Genomic DNA, 26243 nt, shown 5'->3' with positions numbered 1-26243 from the left:
AGAATACCTATCCCTCTGCATTTGAATTCATACCACAGGGAAAACCCCTTGGACTGCATGACATCTCCTATTCCAACCTTCCTGTGACTTGTGTATTGAGTGGTGACTCTTATCATTTCCGCTACCTATTCCATAAATAGGCTTACTTGCGTTTTACATTTATCCTTACTGAAGAGCAGCTTTTATACCCACCAACTTCAATAAGGTTTCACCCACTCCCCAGATCACCACCACCAACGAACTCTCTTGCTGCGCTGCTTGACTTCTCTTCTCCTTCACCACCTCAATTCTGATTCTACGGACACTTACAGCTGGGTTTAGTGCTTACTAACATGTGTTGTCCCCAAAGACTTCAAGTTCTTCTTTCCCTTCTGAGATTCACTGCTTCTCACTCACTTCCTAGAGCAAAGACTATTTATTATAAACTTAATTCCTATAAAAAGATAAGTAGTTCTTAGATCTCTCTATTAATCCTTAGGAAGATAACACTTGAAAGAAGGAAGAGAATATAAGGAGCAAGGGCAGCAGAGAGAGACGGGTAGTTACACATCAGCACAGCAGGGACAGAGGCTACAACTCTATTATACTATTAATAGAGGTACTTTAATTAAAAATACCCCTTTGAGTAAAATCTGGTAATAATGTACATTACCTTAGATTCACTCAGTCTCCTTTGTTAGTATCTTTCCTCTCATTCCTCTAGTGAGCCCTGGGAAACATTTAACCCTCCTGTACTGTAGTCAGCAATCCATTCTGTAAGTGATTCATCTACATCAGGATTCAGGCAGACTGTGCCTGGCAACACTGCATATTACAGACCCTTTTCTTCAGTCTTCAAGCGAGAGGACCAAGGGGAGCTACAGAGTGCGTCCAGCGTCCTAGAAAAGAATTCCCCCTTCGTTTTATACAGATGAGTTCCGTCTATTTGCTGTTGTGAGGAACACTATAACTTTCTCTCTCAAAAAAAAAAAAACCCAAACAAACCTAGAGCTTTCCATTAATTAATGGGAGTTGTGTGGCTAAAACCACTAGTTGGCTTAGAACAACTCAAGTTCCATAACTTTTCCAGATGAAGAAGCCTCACTGGGAAAGAGGAACAACATCCGTCCTAAACCAATCCCCAAATGCATAAGCATGCAGCTGTGTGCATGCGTGAGCATGTGCGCACACACACCAGACTCATCTAAACCACTACCTACTCTGAATTGCTGCAGAAACTAATAGGAACAGAGAAAAAAAACATTCATTCAATTTATTGGATTTATTCTCTACAGGGGTGCCTTTATTTTAAAAAATAATCATGCTAAAATTACAATTGAAAAGTGACAATTTGTCCAGGCATTGAAGTGTGTAGCTAAATTATGGTCACTCATGAAGCAGTATAGTTGTTCACCTCAAGTTTGCACCTATCTTAACTAAGCACGCAGTGGTAGTTTAAACTAGAAATAAATGAATTGATTGATAAGGGCTGCATATTTTGAAAAGGCAAGGTCTTTAATTATACCAATGGGTTGTTCTTCCTAGATTTGCATACATATTTCAGAGGGAGATGTAGGGGGCAGATGGGTCCAGCTTTTTACATAATGCCATCTACTGTGGTCCAGGGCACTACCTGTGGGACTGAACATGACAGAGAAACTAATCAAAATGGCACTAAAGTCAATGGAAAAATTCCTATTGCAACAATGGTCTCGGGATCAGGTCCGAAGTCATCAATGGCCTTTGGCTATTTTGGTGGTTCCAGCACACAGAATACATGGACTTATCACGGTGAAAAAGACAGAAAATATAAATTTAGAATAAAATTTCTTTGCTAAAATTACACAACTCCACTATGTCATCTAGCAGGTGCACTGTGCTGAACACTCCAAATGCATCATGGACAGTTGACTTCTCTCATTGCCAGAAATGGGTTTCCTAGGTCACAATTGTAAAACAGCTTCAGCAACTCTATAAACAAATCAGAAAACCACAGTGACAATCTGCGGACCTGTGTTTAAGCAACAGTTAGATCATTTACTATGCTAAGCATTATTGGCCGAATCCAGACATCTTTACCAAGTCAAAACTTCTTTTGAAGATGGTAAAAATGATTGCCTTGGGAGCTTGGACAGAATAAAATCGCAGCAATATTCAGACATGTATATTAAATAGGATTATGGACATGTTTATGGTCTTATCCAAAGTTTATTTTAATTAGAAATGTAATGCATATTATCGTTTATCAAGAACTTCAATGTTTGTCTAATATACTGTTCCTTCCCTCTTGGCATTGGGGTTTATCTTTGTATTTCTGTCAAAAGAGGTATCCTCCGTCTCCTGTACTTTGCCACTGCCTACTGAAAGGAGTGTCACATTAACCTGGGATTTCTGCATACATATAAACAGAAATTTAACATCTTTATTTTTTTGCAGAATTTCAAACTGATTTTTTTAAAACCTAAATTTTACCTTGCCATTTTCCCATATTTTAATAAGTTACACATTCTAAATATAGTACCTTCCTATGGAGATTTTAGCAGCATCTTCAATTTGCCTGACAAGAGAGTATTACAATTGCATATAAGTTCATATAGCTGTAATGATATGGTCCTAGCTTACATAATCACCTCACTAACAGTTTATAAAATAAATTGCACAATTACACGAGGAACATCAGTGTAACCTGTACACACATTTTCAAGGATAGAAGGGGAAGCAGCTTTAATTTTGTATTGACCCAGTGTTCTAGTGATTATATGCAACCACATTACACACTCTTCCTATATGTCCAGCATTGTGACTAAGGAAGTGTCTTCAAATTAAATTACTACCTTGGAGCTACTGGCCAGATCCTCAGCTGGTGTAAACTAATGTAGACCCATTGCCATTAATGGAGCTATTCCAATTTACACCATCTCAGAGTCTGGCCTGTTGCATCATTAGTTCTGATTTGTATGAAGATATTGGCAAGGACCTAGCCTAGGCAACTTCTTGCTAGGAATACTTGCTAATATATAAATTAGATAATTAATATGGTTTACTATTTTTTTAATTTGAATTAGCAAGTCTTGTAAAGGTAACAAATTAATAGTAATGGTTAATAAAATACATACTTTTTTTTGCAGTACATTTTGCATTTATACCCAGTGAACTAAGACCATAGTTCATATTGCAATCTCCTTCCAAATTCAGTGTGAATGAAATGGCAACCTGTATGTTATTGCCTTTAGAACTTCGCTATATTCATTGCCTATTCTTCCCACAGTTATATCTGAAAGTGAGACACTTTGCCAAAATGGATATTAAATGGATTAGATGCATGCTACATTGAAATAACAGCCATACTGCATGAGACCAAAGGTCCATCTAGACCAGTATCCTGTCTTGGACAGTGACCAAAGCCCGGTGCTTTAGAGGGAATGAACAGATCAGATAATCAAGTGATCCATCCTGCATTGCCTGTTCCCAGCTTCTGGCAAACAGAGGCTAGAGACACCATCCCTGCCCATCCTGGCTAACAGCCATTGATGGACCTATCCTCCAGGAATTTATCTAGTTTTTGAGCCCTGTTAGAGTCTTGGCCTTCACAACATCCTCCAGCAAAGAGTTCCACAGGTTGACTGTGGTTGTGTGAAGAAATACTTCCTTTTGTTGGTTTTAAACCTGTTGACTATTAATTTCATTTGGTGATCCCTAGTTCTTTGTTATGAGGAGTAAATAACACTTTATTTACTTTCTCCACATCAGTCATGATTTTATAGACCTCTACCATATCCCCCCTTCATCTCTTTTCCGAGCTGAAAAGTCCCAGTCTTATCTCTCCTCATATGGAAGCTGTTCCATACCCCTAATCATTTTTGTTGCGGTTTTCTGTGCCAATGGTGTTTTTGGTTCACAGATCAATTGCTGTTATTATTTGTATTCCATATTTTTATTTTGTATATACACACACGAAAAATTATGCTAAAGTATGTAGTGAAATAAAGGTTTTACACTAGTATAAGTTTGGGACTTCATGTTACTCAGAAGTGGGTACACAACATGGAGGTGATCCTAAATGAGGGCCAATATAATATTTCTCATTTTACCCACTTCAAGTATTCTGAACAGTTTCTAGCAAGAGAGTTAGAGTACATTAAGGGTCAGCACTAAGTCCCTTTTTGTTCACATTGCTGCTTGAATCACTTACAGAAAATATCCAGAGAGTGGCACCATGGTGCATGCTTTTTGCAGATATAGTGCTTAAGGGGGAGAGCAAAGAAGAAATGGAAGAAAATTGAGAGATGAGGGTGCATACTTGAACAAAAAAAACCAGCATCAAAATTAACATCAATAGAACAGAGTATATAGTCTGTACATATAGTCAATTACACCTTGCAGAAAGATTATGAGACGAAATCTGGAAGACAAAGATACAGAAGTACCTAGGTTCGACAGTACAGGATAATGGTGATATCAGTGATGAACTTATAAGCAGAACAGGAAAGGCATTGGACTGAATGGAGAGAAGTGAGCAGAGCTATTTGCCATAGGACCATGCCTATCAAATTGAAAAGCAAGATCTACAAGACAATTAGGCCTGTACTTTTGAATGGCTCTAATTGCTGGGAACTGAGAAAGACAGCAACAGATCATGACTACAGTAGGAATGGAAACATTAAGATGGATGCATGGAGTTACAAAAATAGACAATGTTTACAACAAAAATGAGGGGAAGTGTGAAGCTGGTACCAATTATAAAAAAGCTGAGGGATTCCAGGCTTATTTGGTTTTGCCATGTGAAAAGAAGATTGGAAGAATATATAGGAAACAGGGTGTTAAACTTAGAAGTGGAGGGTGCAAGTATGATGGAATGTACCGTGTTCACACCCTACACACAGTTGTAATAATTGTACAAAGTATGTCTTGTGAGGTATCATCTGAAAACTCAATCTTCTGGTCAATATTGTCCTGATAAAAATGTGTGGCAACATTGTATGTGAAGTGATAATTTGTGTAAGATTTCCCTATATCATATAATTAACACACATTCCAAACCACAGCAGAAGTTGACAACCATGTTGACTCAAACAAAGGAATGTGTGCTCTGCTTAATTTGCATGTAAGCAGTAAAAACAGTTAATTAAGAAAGGTAGACAAAGAAACCTCAAACAGGTGAGGAAAAGCAGCAGGGAACTTTCTCCTCCCTGGAGATTTCCAGCTGACATTCTGGAGACAATGTTTTTCAAGATGGAGATGGACACTATAAAAAGGAGGGACAAACACCCCAAGGCATCACTCCTCTCTCTGGGTCAACTGATTCACTACACCAGAAGCGAAAAGGAAGCAGTAATTGAACTGGAGAAAGGATCCTGACCTCAGAAGTTTGATTAGTAAGATGGCTGAGAGCATGTGGTGAGAAAACCTTGCTTTCAATATAATTTATTTTGTTAAGCTGGGTACCAGTTATGTTTTCTCTTTATTTTTCTTGTAATCATTTCTGACTTCTCATTACTTATACTCACTTAAAATCTCACTTTGTAGCTAATAAACTTTTTATTGTTTTATCTAATCCAGTGTGTTTGAATTGAAGTGTCCATGAAACTCCATTTGGGGTAACAAGGTGTGTCCATATTATTTCTATTCAAGAAATATGGACTTCATATGAATTTATATGATCTAGGAAAGTGCTGGGCAATATAAAACATTTCTGGGGGAAAATCCAAGATGGGGAGTGTTTTGGGGTCACCCTGTAGTATAACCAAGGTTGGTAAGAGCTAAGGTGTGGCTGGCTGGCTGCAGCACACGGACAGACATAGCTGGGACTTGGATGCTGGAGCCTGTTTTGAGTAGTCCAGACTGAAGGCTACAGCAGCAAAGCATTGCAAAGGGCACCCCAGGTTATTCACTGTGGACTGTACCTTTGCTATGTCACAATGAGAAAGGTTGGAAGACCAAAAAGCAGATGGATGGATGTCACAGAAAAGGATTTGATTAGATGCAGAGTTTTGGAGGAACTGCTTCAAGACAGACTGGAATGGAGAAGGGCTCAAAGATCCAGACCCATAGAGATGAGACTAAGGCTAGAAAAAGAAGAGGAGACTCAGGATCAACTATTTGCTTATGACTTTTTCCTAGTAACACAAGCTTTTAGAATAGTATAGAGCAGTGGTTCTCAAACCACTTGAAAATTGCCAAGAGTCTCGGTGGACCACTTGATCTTTCCAAATGTTGTTTGTACTGTTAGCAAACTATTGTAAAGCACTTTGGATAAAAGTGCTATATTAAAAAACCCAGCAATAATAATTTAGTTCTACAAACAAAAGCACACAACTCATTTTAATATTGGTAGTCTTACCTTTCTAATGTGATGGATGTGCCCTCTCCCCCCTACTGTGACAGCCCCCAAGCTGGGGCTGGGAAGGAGAGGGTCTCTCCCTCTCCCCCCGCCATGGCAGTCCCTGAGCTGGGGCTGGGAAGGAGTGGGGGGGTCTCTCCATTACAGCAGCCACAGAGCTGAGCCTGGGAAGAAAGGGAACTGGGAAAAGTTGCCTCTTTCTCTGGCCTCTGCAGCTCTGCATGTCCCAAATTCCTCCCATCCCTTCTTCTCACCCCAATGCCCCCTCCCACCTATCCCTATTCCCCTGAGGGCCACCACCTCACCTTACATGTGCATCTTCTCCAGGTCCAGGTACCTAATTAGTGGAACCAGACTTTCATGGCTCCTCTAATTAGGTGGATGCCCCTTCATTCTCTTGTGCATGACCAACCAGGCACGCACCTTGGAAGGAACTATCTGCTGCCACCTGAATGGAGCTTGCAGACCACTGGTGGTCCACAGACCACAGTTTAAGAACCTCTGATAGAGGGTTTTTAACACATTAATTCAGACATTGTTCCCGGTTTTCCCAACTGACAGCTGCATTTCCTTTGTATCAGGAGTTCAAATGCGTGGATGACATCCGAGAGAGAGAAAAAACAAACTTAAAAAAGTCTTTCAAATGCATCTAAAAACAGCCGTTCTGTAAATCAGAGCCCAATTCCTCCAAGTCCTGGTTTCTCTAGCTAATAAAATGGAGACAATGGCAATTTATCTATTAAAAAAACTTTTGTAAAGCAGTATATATTAGGAGCTGGGTTAAACCTGGTCAAGGGTTAGGTTAAACCTAACCAACTGATGGGTCTAATAGGGCCTTCATTTAAGATAGCTATAAGAGACAGTTAAGGGTCCCCACCCCAAACAAGGCTTAATGGAATCTGCCCCAAACTAGCATCAGGTGGGCAGAGGGTTCCCCTGTGTACTATGTGTATATGCTCATGTGTGGGGAAGAGAAACTGGAGCACAGACACAAGACACACACAGACAGCCTGAACCACCATGGTATAGGACCGTGGAAGAAGCTAGGGAGAGGGCTTCTAGGTCTGGTGCTGGCTAAAGAGGCTTGGGGATGTAAGCAAAATAGTTACACTATTTTTAGTTCCTCCTGCATTCAAAAAAGCAGGCGTTCGTACCTTCCTTGTAAATAAACTAAGATTACATCAAAGAAAATACCAGACTCTAGCATCAATCTTTACTCCCAACTGGAACAGCCTCCAAGGCCCCAAACTTTGATTTGCTTATTGGGTGTCAAAAAGGGATAAGAATATATTCAAAATACAATTAAAGACCAGTCAGTGGTAGAAATAAGTCTCTTCTGAACCCCAGACACGTGCTTAACTTTTGGGCCTCCAACTTTTTCAACATTTCAAAGGATATTTTTTTTGACTGCATACTTTACTCTGAAGAACTTCCAGATTCCTGAAATTTTGCAAAATAATCAAAATTCTGTTTCTTTGAAATTATGTGAAATGCACTGGCCAAAAAAATTCCCATTCTGGGGATAAAACACAAAAAACCCATACAATATTGTATGTAACATTGTAAATGTTTGTTCTTAAATTGTGTGTATATTTATGTCTCCTTATTACAAACACACACACAAGGAAATCTGAGACAATGTTATACCAAATATTACCAACACAAATTACAGCAGAACTAAAATGACAGAGGAAGATAAAGCTAAGGTTGTGTTAGGCAGATAGCTATTGAAACCATGCACAGGTAGTGAGGGTCTCAGAAATAAAAGCGAAATTTACATTTGCCAGCGGTTTCTAAGATAGGAAATGTGAAGTGAGGATGCAGAGTCACGTTAAGGGTAAAATCATGTTACGATGGCACACACTAATATGCTACCCAATATAACCATTATTCACAGGAGTTTATAACTTGGCCATAAACATTAGGTGTGGATTGAAATTTAGAATAGCAGCAGCCACAGATAGACTCCCTATCCCAGCATTTAGGCTCCGATTCAGGAAAGCTCTTGAGTCTGTGCCTAAATTTATCTCTAATCATAGAGCTACTTAAGCCTGCATTTAGTTTTAAATACACACGTAGATTCCCACTGACTTCAAGGTCTTAGATTTCAGTTTGTGCTTAAGTGATTTCTTGATTCGGGATGCTCTACTGAAATGGAGCCTATGTGAAGAATGCCTTGAATTTCACAACAGTAGGAAGTTCTGGTTTCTCTCAGGGTGGCCCTCACCTTGAAAATCTTATACTCTTACCAGTACTATGACTACTACTAACAATAATATAGTGGGGTGTATCTAAAAATCCAAAATAAGAGGGACAGAAATCAGTTCCTAGTCTGTAGAATGAAGTGAGAATTGTGCAGTGAAAGGCCAGTATCTTACGAGAGTGTAGACCTCTCAGATCTGTGCCTTGTACAACACAGTTAAAGTGTGGCTTAGAGATTCTTAATCTGGGAGAATCAAATTTACAGGAACATCAAAAACAGTAAAACTGTTCTGAGGCTATATAAATAATTATATATTGTCTAGAAACCCAAATATTGGAAAAAGTAAAATGTTTTGCTGTACAGAAAGATGCAATCACTTCATCTGAAGAACAGTCAAAAGAGCTGCTGTTGACCTCCGTGGAAACCTGAAGCACACTACAGAAAGTTTTCTTCAAATTTTCCTAGTCATCCAGGTAGTAGCAAAATATTGTGCCCAATTTCAATGACACTTTTTGCTGACATTAAAAACCATTTGCACAGAACACTGCATCCTGGAACCCAAAAGAAAGCAAACACTGAGTGTTTTTAATTTCAAGACAGTTGGTAAGCAATGCTGTGAGGGAACCCAATATGTGTCCCAATATGCTACATTGGTTTTCATAAATAAATGAAAGAGGCATTTATGTGTATTAATTATATGTAGGCTATTAATTGTACACATCTGTATCCCACAGTAATTAACAAAGGATATATGCCAATCTATACATAAAGCCAAAGTGAATATGAAACCATGATGCTGACTCATGAATGTTGGTGTATTCAGTCTCTCTTGAATCTCAACAATGGTGAAAACACACACACACAAACCTGGTATGAAAATTCCATCTGCAAAGAGAAGGCAGTTGACTCTCAACTGTTTCCATGGAGAAGCAAGGGGTGGGGAGAAGGAGACCGTGATTAAATGCAAACCAAAAATTTAACATTTATTTGGAAGATTGGTTCTCTTTGCCGATGCTGCCCTACTGCTCAGTGCCTGGGTCAAAGTTTGCTCATGGCAAGGTACCCTGGCAGGCAACACAAAAATCAATTTAGTCCTTTTACTTTTTCCAGTATTTGGGTTTCTAGATGATATATAATTATTTATATAGCCTCAGAACAGTTTTACTATTTTTGATGTTCCTGTAAATTTGATTCTCCAAAATTAAGAATCTCTAAGCCACACTTTAGTCTATTTGCCCCTTTTGCTGTAGAGAAAAGGTGAGAAAGCAGTGGTGTCAGCAGTTTAGCCCTCCTTAAGTATTTTCTCTTTTTCAATTGTGTTCTGAAGTGCTTGTGTGTGTCTATATGTGTACATTCTTTATCTTTTCTCCAAAGAGAGAGATGAAGCATATAATAAAAAGGAGAAATTTGTAGCAGTTACCATTCCAGTGAGTCTTTAAAAGTGGGGGATATGACAAAAGGAGGACCTCTTAACCCGCTTTCTGCCAGACACTGTTGCAAATAAAAATAATTTTAAAAGCTACGCATTCAGCTAAGAAATCTGGATTTTCCTCAACCGTCTACTATTACAGGGTTCCCAAAGGTTTTCCTGGAGTCCGTTTTATTAGCAAATCTGTCAAAAGGTGACAAATTTCATCACTTATTATTTAAATTTTTATATTAGCTTTAATGTTAAAAAATGAGAAATAGCTTGGTATATATTTAAAACAGTTTAATCATAGAAGAAGAATGCAGTCCATTGCAAACTAAGGAAGAGTTGTTGGTAGGGTCTCTTAAAATGGATAATTCACTGATCCCTAGGGGGGGAAAGGGCAGGTTTTACAAAATCTTTCCATAGCAAACAATGCCAGGATATCTGGGTTTCCTAAGTCCATAAATGAATATTATTAGTTGTCCCTATTGCAGTAGCACATAAAAACCCTATACAAGGATTAGAGCCCCACTGTGCTAGGCACTGTGAAAACACACAGCACTTAGATATTTTGCCCCAAACGGTTCATAATCCAGGATTTAGAAAAACAGGGTACCAAAATTCAGGAAAGCATCTCAATTAAGTATAGCACTTAAGCACATGCTTAGGTTTAGGCATGTGTTTAAGTCCTTCATGACCATGGGACATAAGCACATGATTAAAATTATGAAAGTGCTTATGTGCTTTCTGAAATCAGGACCTGAGCGAACTAACAGGCATAGGGTGTACAGCAGTGGAAAGACAAGATAACAATAGATAGGTATGTTTGCATAAGTTATTAGTCACAATAGTCTTCTAAGTCACAAATAAGACAATACACTTCTCTCCTTTTGTTTATAAAATTCTAAATGTACAAACACATGGAGACACTTCAAACTACATAGAAATACAGATGCTTGAACTTTGTTAGGAATCCAGAAATATTTTGTTTAAAACCTTTGATTCAATAGTAGTGTTAAAGATTGGACGGACTATAAACTTCAGTTATGTATTTTTTCCTCTGAAGGCACTGAATTTTGGATCTTTCCCTGTATAAGGTCAATAAAATCATATTAAAAAATATAGCATCCCTACTGAGTAGGGTCGGGGGTGGGGGTCCATACAGAAAATTTCCGGTATTCTCTACACGCAATTTGTGAGGTACTCAGATAACAGTAGGTGGTGGATGTGGTATAGGTGCTAAAGGATGAAATTTTTACTTATGAAACTTTACTCTACTTCAGTGGGAGCAATATTAGCCCAATACTAAGTGCTAGGCCTTTCTATAAGCAGTGCTTAATTTGTGCCAGGGCTTCCCAGGGCTGAGCCTCAGCACCTCTGCGCTTGTCAGTTCATAGCCCAGGTGCCTCTGTTATGAATATAAAAAAAAAATCGCTTGAGCCTTGGCACCTCTCATTACAAATTAAGCACTGGCTCTAACAGTGTGTTTCCCCATCTTAAACTTTACTTAACCAAAATATTAAACAATATATATATATATTTTATGAGTAAGCAGAAGCAGTAGAATTTTTGAATAGTCAAATCAAGGAAAAGATGTGTTGATGAAAAGCAGAGTGACTCAACTGAGTGTCAGTTACTTGACTCATTTTCACTAGAATTTGCTTTTTAGTTCGAAACCCTGCAATCTAGAAAGTAACATTTGCATCTCCTTACAAATGCATCAATAGTAGCTTAGTTTTGTAATATTTCTTGTTGAATATCTGGTCTAATTACATTGGTATTTGACTGATATAAACCAATTTTGATTTAGTTTACTACTGGTCTTTTTTTACTTAAATTGCATGATCTGCAAAGGAATACATTTTTGCTTAATCATCAGGTCAGTAGGGGCCTAATTTTGTTGGCTATTCTTCTGAATAATTTGATAACTACAGAAAACAGATTTGATTTAGCTTATTTTTTTTTAGTATTAAAACTTTAGTCTGAATAATATATTCATGTTAGATTATTATATGCTAGATTGTGAGATAAAGAGATCTACTCTGAATAAGGGCCAGTGCATTGTGGTGTTGCTCTTTGAAGCAGCACAGGAGGGAAATGGTGAGTTATTCCTCTACCACTCCGGAGAGTAAACTGTGCTGAGTCTATTCATGGCAGAGCATATGCAACCTGACATGGTAGTGCAGCGACACCACCTGAAACATTAGCTCTAGTCATTCAACACCCTGATCTACCTTTACCTAACCACCCGTGTCCAGGGAGAGGGGTTAGAACAGAGGCTCAACTTTGTTTCCAATCCCATGCTGCCATCCATGATGTAGGCAGCCAATTCAGGGAAACAAGGACTGTGCCCTTTATCCACTAGATTCTGGGCATTAGCCAGGGCACAATTCAGCTCTCTATTAACTGGGGTCAATTTCAATCTTGCAAGATTTTCATACTAAATAACCAGGTCTAATTGGAATTGGATAACAAGAAATGCCATTTTGCATGGATACAATAAAGGTTGACACACAGGAGTGCTGACAAGTATTTTTTTTTCTTTTATTTCCTTAACTTAGTCACCTGGTATATAGGTCAGAGTTAAAAACTATACCTATAACATAATAGGTATAATTTATTGACTCCAGACATTAAGTATTGAAGATGTGAAAAAGGGTCACAAATGGCCTAATTTCATTTAGTTGTACTTACTGCTTGGATAAGACATTGAAAGCGTTTGCCCCTCCCTTCCCCACATTTTTCTTTTATTTATGGTAAATCTTGAAATGAGGAATATTTAAAAGGGGGAATAAAAACAAACAACCTAACTACACTACAGCTGTGTTACATTTTCAAGTGAAGCACATTACAGACCTTATAAGTATACATTACAGTACACCCTTATTATATGCTTTCATATTAGGTTTTCTGTGGAAGCCACTCCTCATTCATGGCACAAAACAGGCAGCGTACAGTGAATGAATGAGCTATTGACTTTCACCTCAACATTTATTGTAGGGTTCCATGCTTCATTTCAGCCATGAGCCAGAAAGCCCTTAACCACCTGTGTAGATTGAAGGCATTTTTGTCTCAGTGAAAAATCAATTTTGTCCCGTTGCTTCTTTCAGGAATAGGGAGGCTGGTGGAAGAAGGACAATCCAATATGTTCTTATCATAAGAAACCATACCTGCATCCATTGTACGATGGAGACAAGACTCCAGCTTATCTTGTGTAACAGAAAGGGCGAAAAAAAAAGAATGCTTATCATGCTATTTCTAGAAAGGTGAAGCTCCAAGACTACAAAGATTAAGTAATACAAACACTGAATTATAGCAGACATCATGAGTGGGATGTGAAATCCTATGAAAATTATTTGAAGGTATCCACCTAGCTATTTTGGAGTTTAGAAATTTTAAAACATAAATAGTGAAATATTACCTAATATAGGGCTTTATTGGCTTAAAACATAAACCACAATCTGCCTGCAAGATGGGTAAGTATGTGGAAAGCCTTAAAAGATGAAAGTGGATGTAATAAATGCATATATTAATATGGAATAACATTGTCACACTACCATAGCATCATAGAGGATGCCTGATGCACAAACATTCTGTGCATATTTAAGGATGTATTGTATTGCAAAACAATATTCTGTTTCTGATGTTTCTTGTAACTTGAATATTTTATCACCCAAAAGCACAACCTTTCTCATACCTCTGAAATTCTTGATGTTATCATTCTTATATTTATCTGATAGCCCTTCACATGCACCCATATAAAGTATGAAACACTCATTCTCTAACAATTATGTTTGTTTTGATTGTTTGGTAGCATATAGCAATATGTGCAAGGAAAGTCAATTTAGCTGTAGATTTCGTCTCTGGACATTTTTTCTCATTACAACTCTTTGCACAGTGTGACAGGTGTAAGATACCATGACGAATTTAGAAAACAGTATTGTAGCTCTGATAACGTATGTTGCTGTTTTCATGAATGCACCAGAAACAAAAAAGATAACCAATTAGAAAAAAAAAGTTACTCAATGGCCTACAGCTGGAAGAATTCTGCATCAATTTGTAGAGTCAGTGATTCAAAGAGCATTCCAACTGCCATCCTTATTAAAGTTAATGATGTTCTGCACAATTTACTGACATTAATTTGACTGTGCGCATGCTCGTGGACACACGCGCGCGCCCACAGCTTCAGAACTTGCACTGCAACTGTTACAGGTTACATGCTTTGAGATTTAACCATAATATGCCATTTATTTTAAGTAACATGTGCTAGAAGTACTCCACAGAACAGATGTTGCTAAATCAAAACCACCATCAGCCTTACACTGATTTAATATCATTGGCAGGGGGTTAACATTTAAAATGCACCTGGACTAGGAAAGCAAATCTAGAGCACAATTTTGTAGTTGAAAAAACTTGAGACCCATTTTACTTTGGTCAGGATCTTGAAATCCCTTTAAACTTCAACATAAACCTAACATAAGTTATTTAGGTAATATTTTTCCTACTGTTCTGCCTTTTTATAAGAAATTAATTATATTTATTGTAGATATATTTGTACATGCATGATTTTATGTATCCTGAAATCCCATAATTTAGATGTTGGGAAATGTCATTCCATTTCATTTTCTAGGCTACCATAACACCAATTCACATGTCATTCCTTTTCTGAGAGGAGTTTATTTTAATGATAGACAGCAACCAGAAAGAGATAAGCATTCTATACAGATTCTCGTTGTCTTACAGATGCTATGGCTTTCTTACTGAGGGGAAAAAAACAAATCAATATTTTTGTAACCCTTAAGAATGATTTTTTTAAAATCTGTATATTGATTTTAACTTAAGTTCCAAACACATTCACACAACTAGAGCTCAGAGATATGCCCCACTTCATTAAAGGGTCCAGGCCTGTCCATTCTGAATACAACAAAAGGCATGTTTTTCAAATATATGTCCGACTGACACCAGCAAGGGGGAGAAAGAACCATATTAAAAAAAATACTCAAGTCCTATATAGCTTCAATATTTTATATATAAAACAATTAAAAACGTTTTTTTCCAAAAAACCCACCCCCTTTAATAATACTGTTGTAATAAAAACACTTTAACATGGTTTCTAGGAACTCAGGAACAAATCTGTGGAATTTTTAGACCCTTTAGCTATTGAAGACCTATAAACTGCTTACTTTCAAATATAGATAATTTGTCATATGTGCCAGAGAGGCAAAGAGAAGAAAAGTGTTCTTTAGACTGGTTTCTTTAGGGGTGAAAGGGAAATCCAAAAGGCACGTTGTTGAGACACACTGCACTATTTACAATAAATGATAAAAAGTTTTAATACAACTTTTCTTCTAAAGACTAGTATTTCTGTACTTCTTTTGTTTAAGTAATGAATGCTACTTTTCTTTAATGAATTGATAATACCTTCGGCTATTTTCTGTTCAGATCCTCTGTAATGAGTGGTAAATTCATAGGCTAGGCAATTAATCTTTAGGGAGGAACAAACTATTTTTTTCCTAATCCAGCACTAAATCAGGGAATAATTTGTCTTCAGACAGACAAAGTGAATGAATTTGGTTCTTTTCAGCAAGCATTTTTGATTAGTATTAACAGAGGTTCTAGTTTTCAGTAAGATATATTACAATTATCCCATGACTTGTTTTTTCAGCAAAATGTTGGCCATAATCAATTGTTTACAAACTGCAGCATGGTATCCTCTGCTCTGTGCCAACAATGAGAATCCCCCCATAACTTTAGTTTCACTGGTATTTTAATACTTACATTTCTAGTTTATTTTTCATGTTTCATTTCATTACCTTTAACTAATTATCCAATTCAATACTCGTTATCCTATACATACACTCCACCATTTTCAAAATTTGTATACCTAATTTTTTTCAAATTGACTATGTTGTTGCATTCATCCTATTCTACTCTTGTAGTAGGGGGCATGAATAAATAGTCAAGATTAAACCAACATTTAAATGGTTTAAATACTACTACTACTAGAGGCTAACATTGTAGCCTACATTATACTTCTGTTAGGTTTCTATATTTGAATGGTATTAGCATCTTTCACTTTGAAACTATTGCTGAGCTCATCATTGTTTGCATACAGGAGCCCAGTTTTCCCTCTCTCCACATACACATTTATAATGACAATACCATCCTGCGTAGTTATATACCTGAAATTGGTTTACCTTGATGTAGTCTGATTATATTGAAGAATCTGGTTATTTGCTTACCTGAAAGCAGAGAAAAATAGCTTGTTAGTATCATTAAAATACAGAATTATAAGAAGTCACATATCTTGCAAATTAAAGCAAAAGATAAAATATGCCCACAGAATACCATGTAGTTTTAAGGTATATTTGTATGATAAAAAGATTAACATTGAGCAATGATTGATTTCAAAGATATTAGAAAGTTTTAGAATTATTCTTATGTACATCTTTTTATGAATGGAGCATCTTACTGCACTAACCCAATGAAAAATATTTTTTAAATTGCTGTAAGCTTCAAAGCTAAACTGGAACAAAAAATTATATTTTTATGTGCTCGTGTTTGTGTTCAGTGCTTATCTCTTGAATAAGGACTCTGTTTTGAGTTTCTATACTTGTGCATATAAATCTGTTTCATTGGAGATCATTCTAAACAATGCCATAAATATTCACACGCATGCTCCTCAGAAAGAGAAAACCCCACACAAACCGCCTCTTCATGTTCTGATTGGTTCCTGATAGTGATATTATAAAGATGCTTTGTTCTGCTGCATTTCCACATTATTTCCAAACTCTGGTGCCAACAAGCAATGACACAAATATTCCATACCATTTTGTTATGGATACAGAGTGGCTAGAAATTCACATAATGTCTGAATGAGTACCAGCATACAAGCTCTGTTCATGCAAAGCATAAATCAGAATTATGTTTGGAATCAATGTATCATTTTTAATGGTATAAACTGTGTCAAATGAAACCGCTTTAACAACTGCACTAAAGCATCAACACTTCTCTTCTAAAAGCCATTTCAAATATTCTTCAGAAGACAGACTCCTGGGACAACTTGAGCTTTAATCCTGAGAAATGCTCCATGCGTAAGCATGCTTGTGCAGAGGATCTTAGCTAGGATTCTATGATACATTCCACTTTTTACAGTGTCTGTATTACAAGAAAGATCAAATAGGATATGCCTAAAGTATGAATGATATTTTTACACCAACAAGACATGTGCTGGAGTCTACCTGGGAAGGACTTCAAAGATGCCACGATTTTCACAGTCTCTGCAGTGGCTTGTGCAGGATTTTGATGCTGGATCTTTCCCACCCAAAGTGAAAATCATACCCCTAGAGCAAATCACATCATACTGCAGTCTCTGTACTTGTGGGAAGAGACCAATTCTGTTATTGTTATTTACTATTTATTTTATGGTAGTACTCAAAGGGACCAAAACACATTATGGTTTTATTGTGCTAGGAACTGTATAACATATACAGGAAGAGAGAGTCACTGCCCTACAGATTTTATAGTCCAAAACACACAAGACATAGGGTGAGGGAGAGGAATAAACATACAAGTGGAAAACCTCACAAAAACTTTACTGGTGTTTTTCACATCTTCAGATTGAACAGGATACTAGCTAGTGGCCATAGAAATGTGATTTGTAGGGTTGCCTCAGAAGGCTAACATGGTTCTGTACAAAGTTCTACTACCTCTTTCACACACACACCCCTAGTTCCGAGACTGCCTGTTTTGTATTATTTGGACTTTGATTTTATGGTATTTTGTTGGTTTTAAACATAATTAATGGATTCATAGATTAGGCGGCCAGATTACTGTGAGGTAATAGTAGTCTGACCTCCCACCTAACACAGACCATATAGCTTCTCTGAATGAATTTGTTTTAACTAGAGCATATCTTTGGGAAAAGCCTCCAATCTTGATTTAGAAATTCCAAGTGATAGAGAATCCACCACAATCCTTGTTAAATTGTTCCAATGGTTAATTACTCACTGAAAAATGCATGCCTTAACATTAGTCTGAATTTGTCTAGCTTCAGCTTCCAGGCAATGGATCTTTTTATGCCTTTGTCTACTAGATTGAAGAGCCCATCATCAAAATTTCTGTTCCCCATATCGGTACTTATAGACTGATCAAGTCACCCCTTAACCTTGTCTTTGTTAAACTAAATGGATTGAGCTCTGAGTCTATCACTAAGGCATGTTTTCTAATCCTTTAATCATTCTTGTGACTTTTCACAAAATTCCCCTCTCCAATCTATCAACATCCTTCTTGAATTGTCAACACAAGAACTGGACCCAGTATTCCAGCAGGGTTGCACGAGTGCCAAAAACCAGAGGTATTACAACCTCCCTGCTCCTATTCAATATACCCCTCCTGTTTATTCACCTAAGAATCACATTAGCCTTTTCAGCAGCTGTCAGACTGGAAGCTCATGTGTAGCTGATTATCCACCCTGCTCCAAGTCTTTCACAGTCATTGCTTCCCATGATAGTGTGGCCCACATTCTTTGTTCCTAGATGCTTGACTTTATATTTGGCCACATTAAAATGCATTTTGCTTGCTTGTGTCCCATCACCAGTCAATGCAGATCACTCTGTATCAGCGACTTTTCTTCATTATTTGCCACTGCTTCAATCTTTGTCTCATTTGCAAACTTTATCAGTAATGATCTTATGATAAAAATGTTAAATAGCAATCCTCGTGGGACCCCACTAGAAACTCACCCTCTCAATGAGAATTCTTCATTTACAATTGCATTTTAAGACCTTTAGCCAGTTTTTAATCCATTTAATGTTTGCCAAGATAATTTTGTATCTATCTTTTTAATCAAAATGTCATGTGGTAGCAAGTCAAATCCCTTAAAGCAGTTTACAAAATGTACAGGAACATTTTTTTTCCCCTTTAAAATCCTTCATAGTAAGTTATATGGACAGGACTGACAATCTATGTGAAACTCTGCCTATGTCACTCTTTAGAATATTTCTGTGCCTAATACCAAAATGATACAGAAATACTTTTGCATGGAAAATTCAAATGGCTTTCCTTTGTTCTACCATGATACAGCCCACAGAGTAGAACACAGGTTTAAATACATCTGTTTGGATAGTAGATCCATCACATACACTTCAGTGCTAATTCAATCATTCATGGCTAGTAAATCTTCAGTTTCATATCTTCAACATACTTTTGCACCCAGTAAAATATATTAGTACTGTTAATCAGATAAAAAAATTAAAACAAATGCTCAACAGCAATAAAACCAAAATCACACCTCCCCTCCCCCCCTTCCCCCCCCCCCCCCCCAATTACTAATGCTTAGCACTAACACTTTAAGTCACAGGTTGCTCTAAACTGCTTCTCTTTCTCTCTCAAACAGCCTCCCTACTGAAGCTCATAAATATCTAAACAACTTCCTCCTTTGTTATGGATTATAATGCACTTTTATTATACTACTTTAGGTCTGATCCAGGTTTGAGAGCAAAGAGCCAGCGTTTCACAGCCCATTCTCAGTAGTATACATTGCATGGATGTCAGACTTGCTCACATCACTGGTCTGGTCAGACGTGTTTGTGTCACACACATTTTCTCTGTGCTTGACTTTGGGTTGACATTGAGGTTTACAAGATAAAGAGCAGCTAAATTAAGCAGGAAAAAACCAGGCAACTGACAGCTAAAGCAACACTGATCTACCCATTCAATTAATCCATATAGATTCATCCACTCTGTTTAACTGCTTTATTAAAATTTCAACTGAAGTTGTGTTCGAGTGAGCCAATATTATACACAATAGCAAACAAAATACCTGAAATAAAGGCAAAGTAGATATTTTTGGAAAAAAGCACAATTGTAAATAAAATCTCTTGTAAATACTCAACATTTCCATTCAACACCTGCACTTGGCCATCAAAAGATATCTAGCTCCTCTCAATTGTTCTCTTTATAATGAGGTTTCACTGAACATATGCAAATATTCAGGAGAGAACCTGAAATAAGGTAGATATTTTTGGATGAAAAAAAATCTGAAGAAATAAACTTCCCACATTACACGTTTTTCCTGATATTTTGATCTGTTTTATTTTAACATTGTATCCCCTTGTTATTCCTTAAACTATAGTGTGACAAATACCCACTGATAATGGCAATGTGCAGCCTAAGTTAGCTTATTCCACTGGCTCAAACAGAGCTCAAATAGTGCAAGCCATTGATTCAGCATTGTCCACCTGCTGCTTAGTGCCCAGTCATTTGGAACAACCCCCATCTGCTTTTCAACCAATTACCCTGTAAAGTCTGGACTCCAGAGACTCGCTAATATAGGGCTGACGGTTGATAGAATCAGATAAATTGTTCATTTCTCATTTAGCAAGGCCAAGAGTCATATTTTCCATGTAATAGGAATCACTTCTTGAAGCATTTATTGAGGAAATGAGTGTGTCCTTGGCAGTATATTTGAGAGATTTTAAAGCACACAACTTTTCTATCCTCAGGAAATATCACACAATTTTTAGTTTACAGAATATGTAAATTATCTGTAAATATCACACCTATTGTAAATAGACATGTCTGAACAGAAATGTGCAAATGTGCTTATCACTTAAAGTGACTAATTATATTAATAGCTAAAGGTGTTAGATGAAATTTGCGTAACGTTCCAGAAAATATCAATGTGCATTTAACCACTAAGATCCAATAAAATGAAAGTTATGGCCAAAATTTTCAAACACAGATAATTGAAGTTAGGCTACTAAATACATATTAGGGACCTAAATAAGTGGTCTTATTTTCATAAATGTTGAAAACCACAGCTCCAATGAAAACAGGAACTGTAGGGTGCTTAGAAATTTTGAAAGTCCAGTCTAAATATTAAGAAGTTTAATTTTATATATCCATATTTGAAAACGTTGGTATTGTTTGTATAAAATATTTATTTTATAACAAAAAAAATTAAGTCTGCAAAATCAAGTACACAAAAGTTAGAAAACAATAGAATTAAGGTTATCTATATAATCTTAACTCTATACCTTGTGCACATGCATTATGAGGCAGTCTTTACTTACACAATCACATATTTTTCCCCACAGGACCTGTGCCTCATCTAGCACACAGTGAGTGAGGCTGCTGTTAAATCTTTTTTTAAAGTTAAGAACACAATGGCCCTACTGGGTCAGACCAAAGGTCCATCCAGCCCAGTATCCTGTCTGCCACAGTGGTGAATGCCAGATGCCCCAGAGGGAGTGAACTTAACAGATAATGATCAAGTGATCTCTCTCCTGCCATCCATCTCCACCCTCTGACAAATAGAGGCTAGGGACACCATTCCTTAACCTCCATGAATTTATCCAGTTCTCTTTTAAACCCTGTTATAGTCCTAGCCTTTATAACCTCCTCAGGCAAGGAGTTCCACAGGTTGACTGTGCACTGTGTCAAGAACTTCCTTTTATTTGTTTTAAACCCGCTGTCCACTTATTTCATTTGGTGGCCCCTAGTTCTTATATTATAGAAACAAATAAGTAACTTTTCCTTATGCACTTTCCCCACACCACTCATGATTTTATATACCTCTATCATATTCCCCCTTAGTCTCCTCTTTTCCAAGCTGAAAAGTCCTAGCCTCTTTAATCTCTCCTCATGTCAGTATATCTTTGAGATGAGGGGACCACATCTGTACACAGTATTCAAGATGTGGGCGTATCATGGATTTATGTAAGGGCAATAAGATATTCTCAGTCTTATTCGCTATCCTTTTTTTAGATATTCCCAACGTCCTGTTTGCTTTTTTGACTACCGCTGCACACTGTGTGGACGTCTTCAGAGAACTATCCACATTGACTTCAACATCTTTCCCGATTAGCTGTAGCTAAATTAGCCCCCATCATATTGTATGTATAGTTGGCATTATTTTTTCCAATGTGCATTACTTTACATTTATCCACCTCAAATTTCATTTGCCATTTTGTTGCCCAATCACTTAGTTTTGTGAGTTTTTTGAAGTTCTTCAGTCTGCTTTGGACTGAACTATCTTGAGCAGTTTAGTATTGTCTGCGAACGTTGCCACCTCACTGTTTACCCCTTTCTCCAGATCATTTATGAATAAGTTGAATAGGATTGGCCCTAGGACTGACCCTTGGGGAACACCACTAGTTACCCCTTTCCATTCTGAAAGTTTACCATTTATTCCTACCTCTTGTTCCATGTCTTAACCTGTTAATCCATGAAAGGATCTTCCATCTTATCCCATGACAACTTCATTTACCTAAAAGACTTCAATGAGGGACTTTTTCCCCCTTCCATTTACTGTGTAGTTTTGTACTTTACTTACTGTACGCCATACACTGAATTAAAAATATTGTATTTCCCTTTGGGATTTTCATTGGTAAATGAGCTCATTGTCACAGTATCTCAGTGTGTTAATGACATCAATGCATTTATCTTCACAATAACATTATGAAGAAGAGAGTTATTTTTATTGCCATTTTAGAGGCCGTAAACTGAGTCAGAGAGATTTAGAACTAAGTCAGCAAAACTGTTCAATAATTTAGGATGATCAACCTGAGACACTCTAGGGCCTGATTATTCAAAGGTGCTGAGCACCAGTAGCTCACACTGACTTCAACTAGTGTTGACATTACTAGAAAAATCAGGCCCTACATGTTTTAAGTTGGGCATCCAGAAAATGAGGAACAGACAATCAATTAGTGTAGCTGGATATTTTTGTTTTTGAGTTAACTAACTTCACATAGGAAATCAAGAGCCAGAGAGAACAGTTTTCCTAATCCCAATCCAATGCCTTAACATAAGACCATCCTCTCTCTCTCTCTCTACAGCCCCCTTCCCTCATTCACTACTGGAGCTAGTTGGGAATTTTTTTTATTAAATATTATTTCCTCAGAGTTCTGCATGACTGAAGTGTTACAAAGCATATCCATCAATAAAATGAATTACTTTCCAAAATTAAATTTTAAACACTGATAAAATAATGCTGCTTTTAGAAACTGACTTTCTAACAAATTGTAAATGCAGGAACAGATGTACAAACGGTCCTCTAAATCTGAGATAAACAACAAAACAATCTTTGCATACACAGTTGCTTTTCAGATCATGCCTTGAACCAAAATGATGCATATCTTGAATAAATAGAAGAACCTCCTTAATAAGCATTACTGACTCAGAGACCATTGCAGATGACTATCTGGTGAATTAGTAAGTGAGTGGACAAAAATAGCGATGCATGCACCACAAAAAATGCTCTGTTCAGATATTTTGACAGCTGGAATTTTAATTATGAATATCCAAAACTCGTAGTACAATTGTCAATGTACTATACCACATTTTGTAAAAGTAACAAGGTCCGGTCACATCAGACCTCAGTACTCTGCTATTAAATGTTTGCAGAGATGTGGATTCCTTTTTAGTGAGCAATTATAAGGAGGGCAGGTCAGGGAACTGTGGTTTAGCGTGGATCTAGTATGCTGGCAAACAGTCATATGTTGGCCCCTATAGACAGTCAATCCTTAGAGACAATTTATAAATGACAGTAGTAATATTTTTCATACACTGACATTTTAGAGATATGGAAAAATATGAATTCTTCTATTAAACAATAGTTGAAAATATTCTACAAATAATTATTCTACTTCCTACAATGAAGGAATAAGTTTAAGTGTATTTTCCTCTGAGTGCTTGTATTGATTACAGGAGGAGCTGTGTGTGTATTATCTATAGCTTTGTCTTGTTGCTTACATCACAAATAAGCCATGATTTAAATAGGCCCCTTAGTTATAAATGTACTCCTTATAAGGGTGTGTGTGAGTGACAGAGAGAACAGTTTTGATCCATAATATTAAATGAGTTAGACTCAGGAAGAAGTTACACCATGGGGGAACAGGAGATTTGTCTTGTTATTGACAAACAATAATTGATTAGGCTTCTCAGCATATGTTCGTAGAAATGCTGATGTATTACACTTGGATTACTAGTTAGCTTTCATTTCCTTTCAACTTTTGCCTCTGGATAAGCTCAACTATTCCCAAGAAAAAACACTGATCAAGTACATTTGTCATGCGAACAAATATAATAAGGTAATTCATCATAGTCTGTCAGAGTTTTAGTCCAGAAAGACTGCTGCATTTTTATCCTTACTTAAAAGTCGGCTGTCACTCTTGCTGAACATTTTGGTAGACATTTTGGACATGTTTAAAAGCCGTTTCAAACTGATAGTGGCAGATAATTAAGTTATCAACCATCAAAGCCTTTTTTCATTCTCTGCAATGTGTATGACACTATGAACCCTTCTGGCTGGTTTAATCTGACCTGTTCACAGAGTGTGATCCTTTGTTCCTTTCCTTTTCCCTCTTAATAGTAGCCAATGACCAGTGTAATTCACTATGACAAATGAAGCCTTTCTGGAGAGTCTAATTGAGCAATTTTGTTTTCTTTGCAAGACCTGAAATCATCCACATCCTTCAGTCCATTCACCAAGGCAGCCAGATAAAGCAGTTACTTGAATAAAAAGGTGAATTTTAGGTTTCAAAGGAACAAAACAAAAGTAAAACAACTCTGACTAGATGTCATACTTTATGCCAAAATACAGGTGTTTGGGTTTGTTTTTTTTGAGGGGGTTAGCCCCAAAGGTCATTCAGAGCTGACAGATTACTTCAATAGGTCACCTTTTAATACCACAGACTAACTCATTTGTGTCTATGTTTGCCTGCATTAACCTTGTAATAACTCTCATTTTATACAGCATTGAATGTAGACATTATTGCTCTATATAGCAAAAACAGGATTACTGAAACCACCGTTCCCCCTCCCCTCACCCCTACCCCAATGTGCGGAAGATTTTCTTTCCACTACTGTTTAGCAGGCCAATACAAACCAAGAACCAAAACCATAGTGCAGAATTAATTTGAGTTCAATATGAAATACAGCAGAAGTGGCCAATCTTTTCAGCCTGAGGGCGGAACATTTCACAAAGGTCAAGGGGACACAATTAGTACTTTGCAGCAGATTCCCTGCCATGTTCGTTCCTCCAAGCAGAGCTAAAAGGGTGAAAACAACCCATAAGTCCCTTTCTGGGGATGACCTTGGTGTGGGGAATCACAAGCAAATCCAGATCCAGTAGATTTAACTGCTACATTTCCCTCTTTACACCCCCTACCACAGTGGCTATGAAGCGATGGCTGGAGCACATTGTTATCTGGCTATCCCTACTTGGCAAAAGGTACACAGGGCACAGTTGCTAGCTGATGCAAATTAGAACATTCCCATGCTGAATGTAACAAAAGACATGTTTGAATCAGACCATTTTAAAAATTGCAGGGATCTTATTTTCAATTCAAAGTCACACATGTTTTCTTAATGTAATTGCTCTTGAAGTCCACAATTGGCTTTTGAGCCACAGGTTGGCCAACACGGATATATAGGATGAACAGTGGGCGGGGGGGGGGGGATTTTCAAAGGCACAAAGTGAAGTTAAGTGCACAACTCCCATGTATAAGGCCCAGTAGATCCCAAACGCAGGCCAGGAAAGCTGCAAGGTAGCTAACACCTCTACCTTGCCACCCAGCAGTAGCTGCCAGCTTGTGCTCCACTACTCACAATCTGCTGCAAACACAGACCATGGGAAATCCTGCCTCAAGTGGTCCAACTGGCAGTAGCTTTATTGCTCATGACTGGCTCCCTACCCTATATAAACTGAAGGGGTACTCCAGGAAATGGTGTTGATGTTCTGTAGCTACCATGACCAGTCATGCTTTCTGCTCTTGAACTCCTAGGTTTGACTTTGGCTTGACTTTGACTAGGTTTGACTTTGGACCTCACCTTATAACCCGACTCAAATTCTGATCCTTGGTGTTGACCCCAGCCTGGAATTTCATTATGGACTCTTCTGCTACTCCCAGCCTCAAATTTGAGCTGATTCTGACCATTGATCATGACTACCCTTGTCAGGATCCTGATGTCATGGGAACTCAATGAGAGTTCAGTGCCTTTATAGCTCTGAAAACTTTCCTTTCTACCTTGGGGCTTGTCTACCGTGCCACAACCAAGAAAATGAATGCAAATTAAATAAAAGGTATGAATTTGAAGTGGTTTAGTTAACCCATATTAAATCTCTGTATGGATGTGGTCTTTCAGAATTAAAATGGCCTCAGTTCTTTTTAGTTTAATTCACTTTGGAAGATAATTAAACAAAACCAAATTAAGGCCACTTCAATTCTGAATGAGGGATTTCACACAGGGGTTTAATGCTCTTTAACTATCCACTTAAAACCACACCTTTAGTTACTTTGAAT

General features: G+C 37.4%; 1 protein-coding gene across 5 annotated transcripts in view; it reads right to left on the bottom strand.

Moving 5' to 3' along the window:
- The window catches only part of CADM2 (cell adhesion molecule 2), a 1033208-nt gene that overhangs the window by 507907 nt on the left and 499058 nt on the right, over nt 1-26243 (bottom strand). For 3 of the 5 annotated variants that reach the window (XM_073304095.1, XM_073304130.1, XM_073304103.1), the window contains one exon: nt 16131-16175. The exons of the other annotated variants lie outside the window; for them this stretch is intronic. In XM_073304095.1, the coding sequence (XP_073160196.1) occupies nt 16131-16175 (45 nt within the window). The remainder of the gene's footprint in view (nt 1-16130; nt 16176-26243) is intronic. 5 annotated transcript variants of the gene reach the window in all.

Source organism: Lepidochelys kempii, chromosome 1 (genome assembly GCF_965140265.1).
Source record: "Lepidochelys kempii isolate rLepKem1 chromosome 1, rLepKem1.hap2, whole genome shotgun sequence".
Classification (NCBI taxonomy): Eukaryota; Metazoa; Chordata; order Testudines; family Cheloniidae; genus Lepidochelys; species Lepidochelys kempii.
The sequence above is the reverse complement of the archived record's forward strand: the minus strand, read 5'-3'. Positions and strand labels throughout refer to the sequence as shown.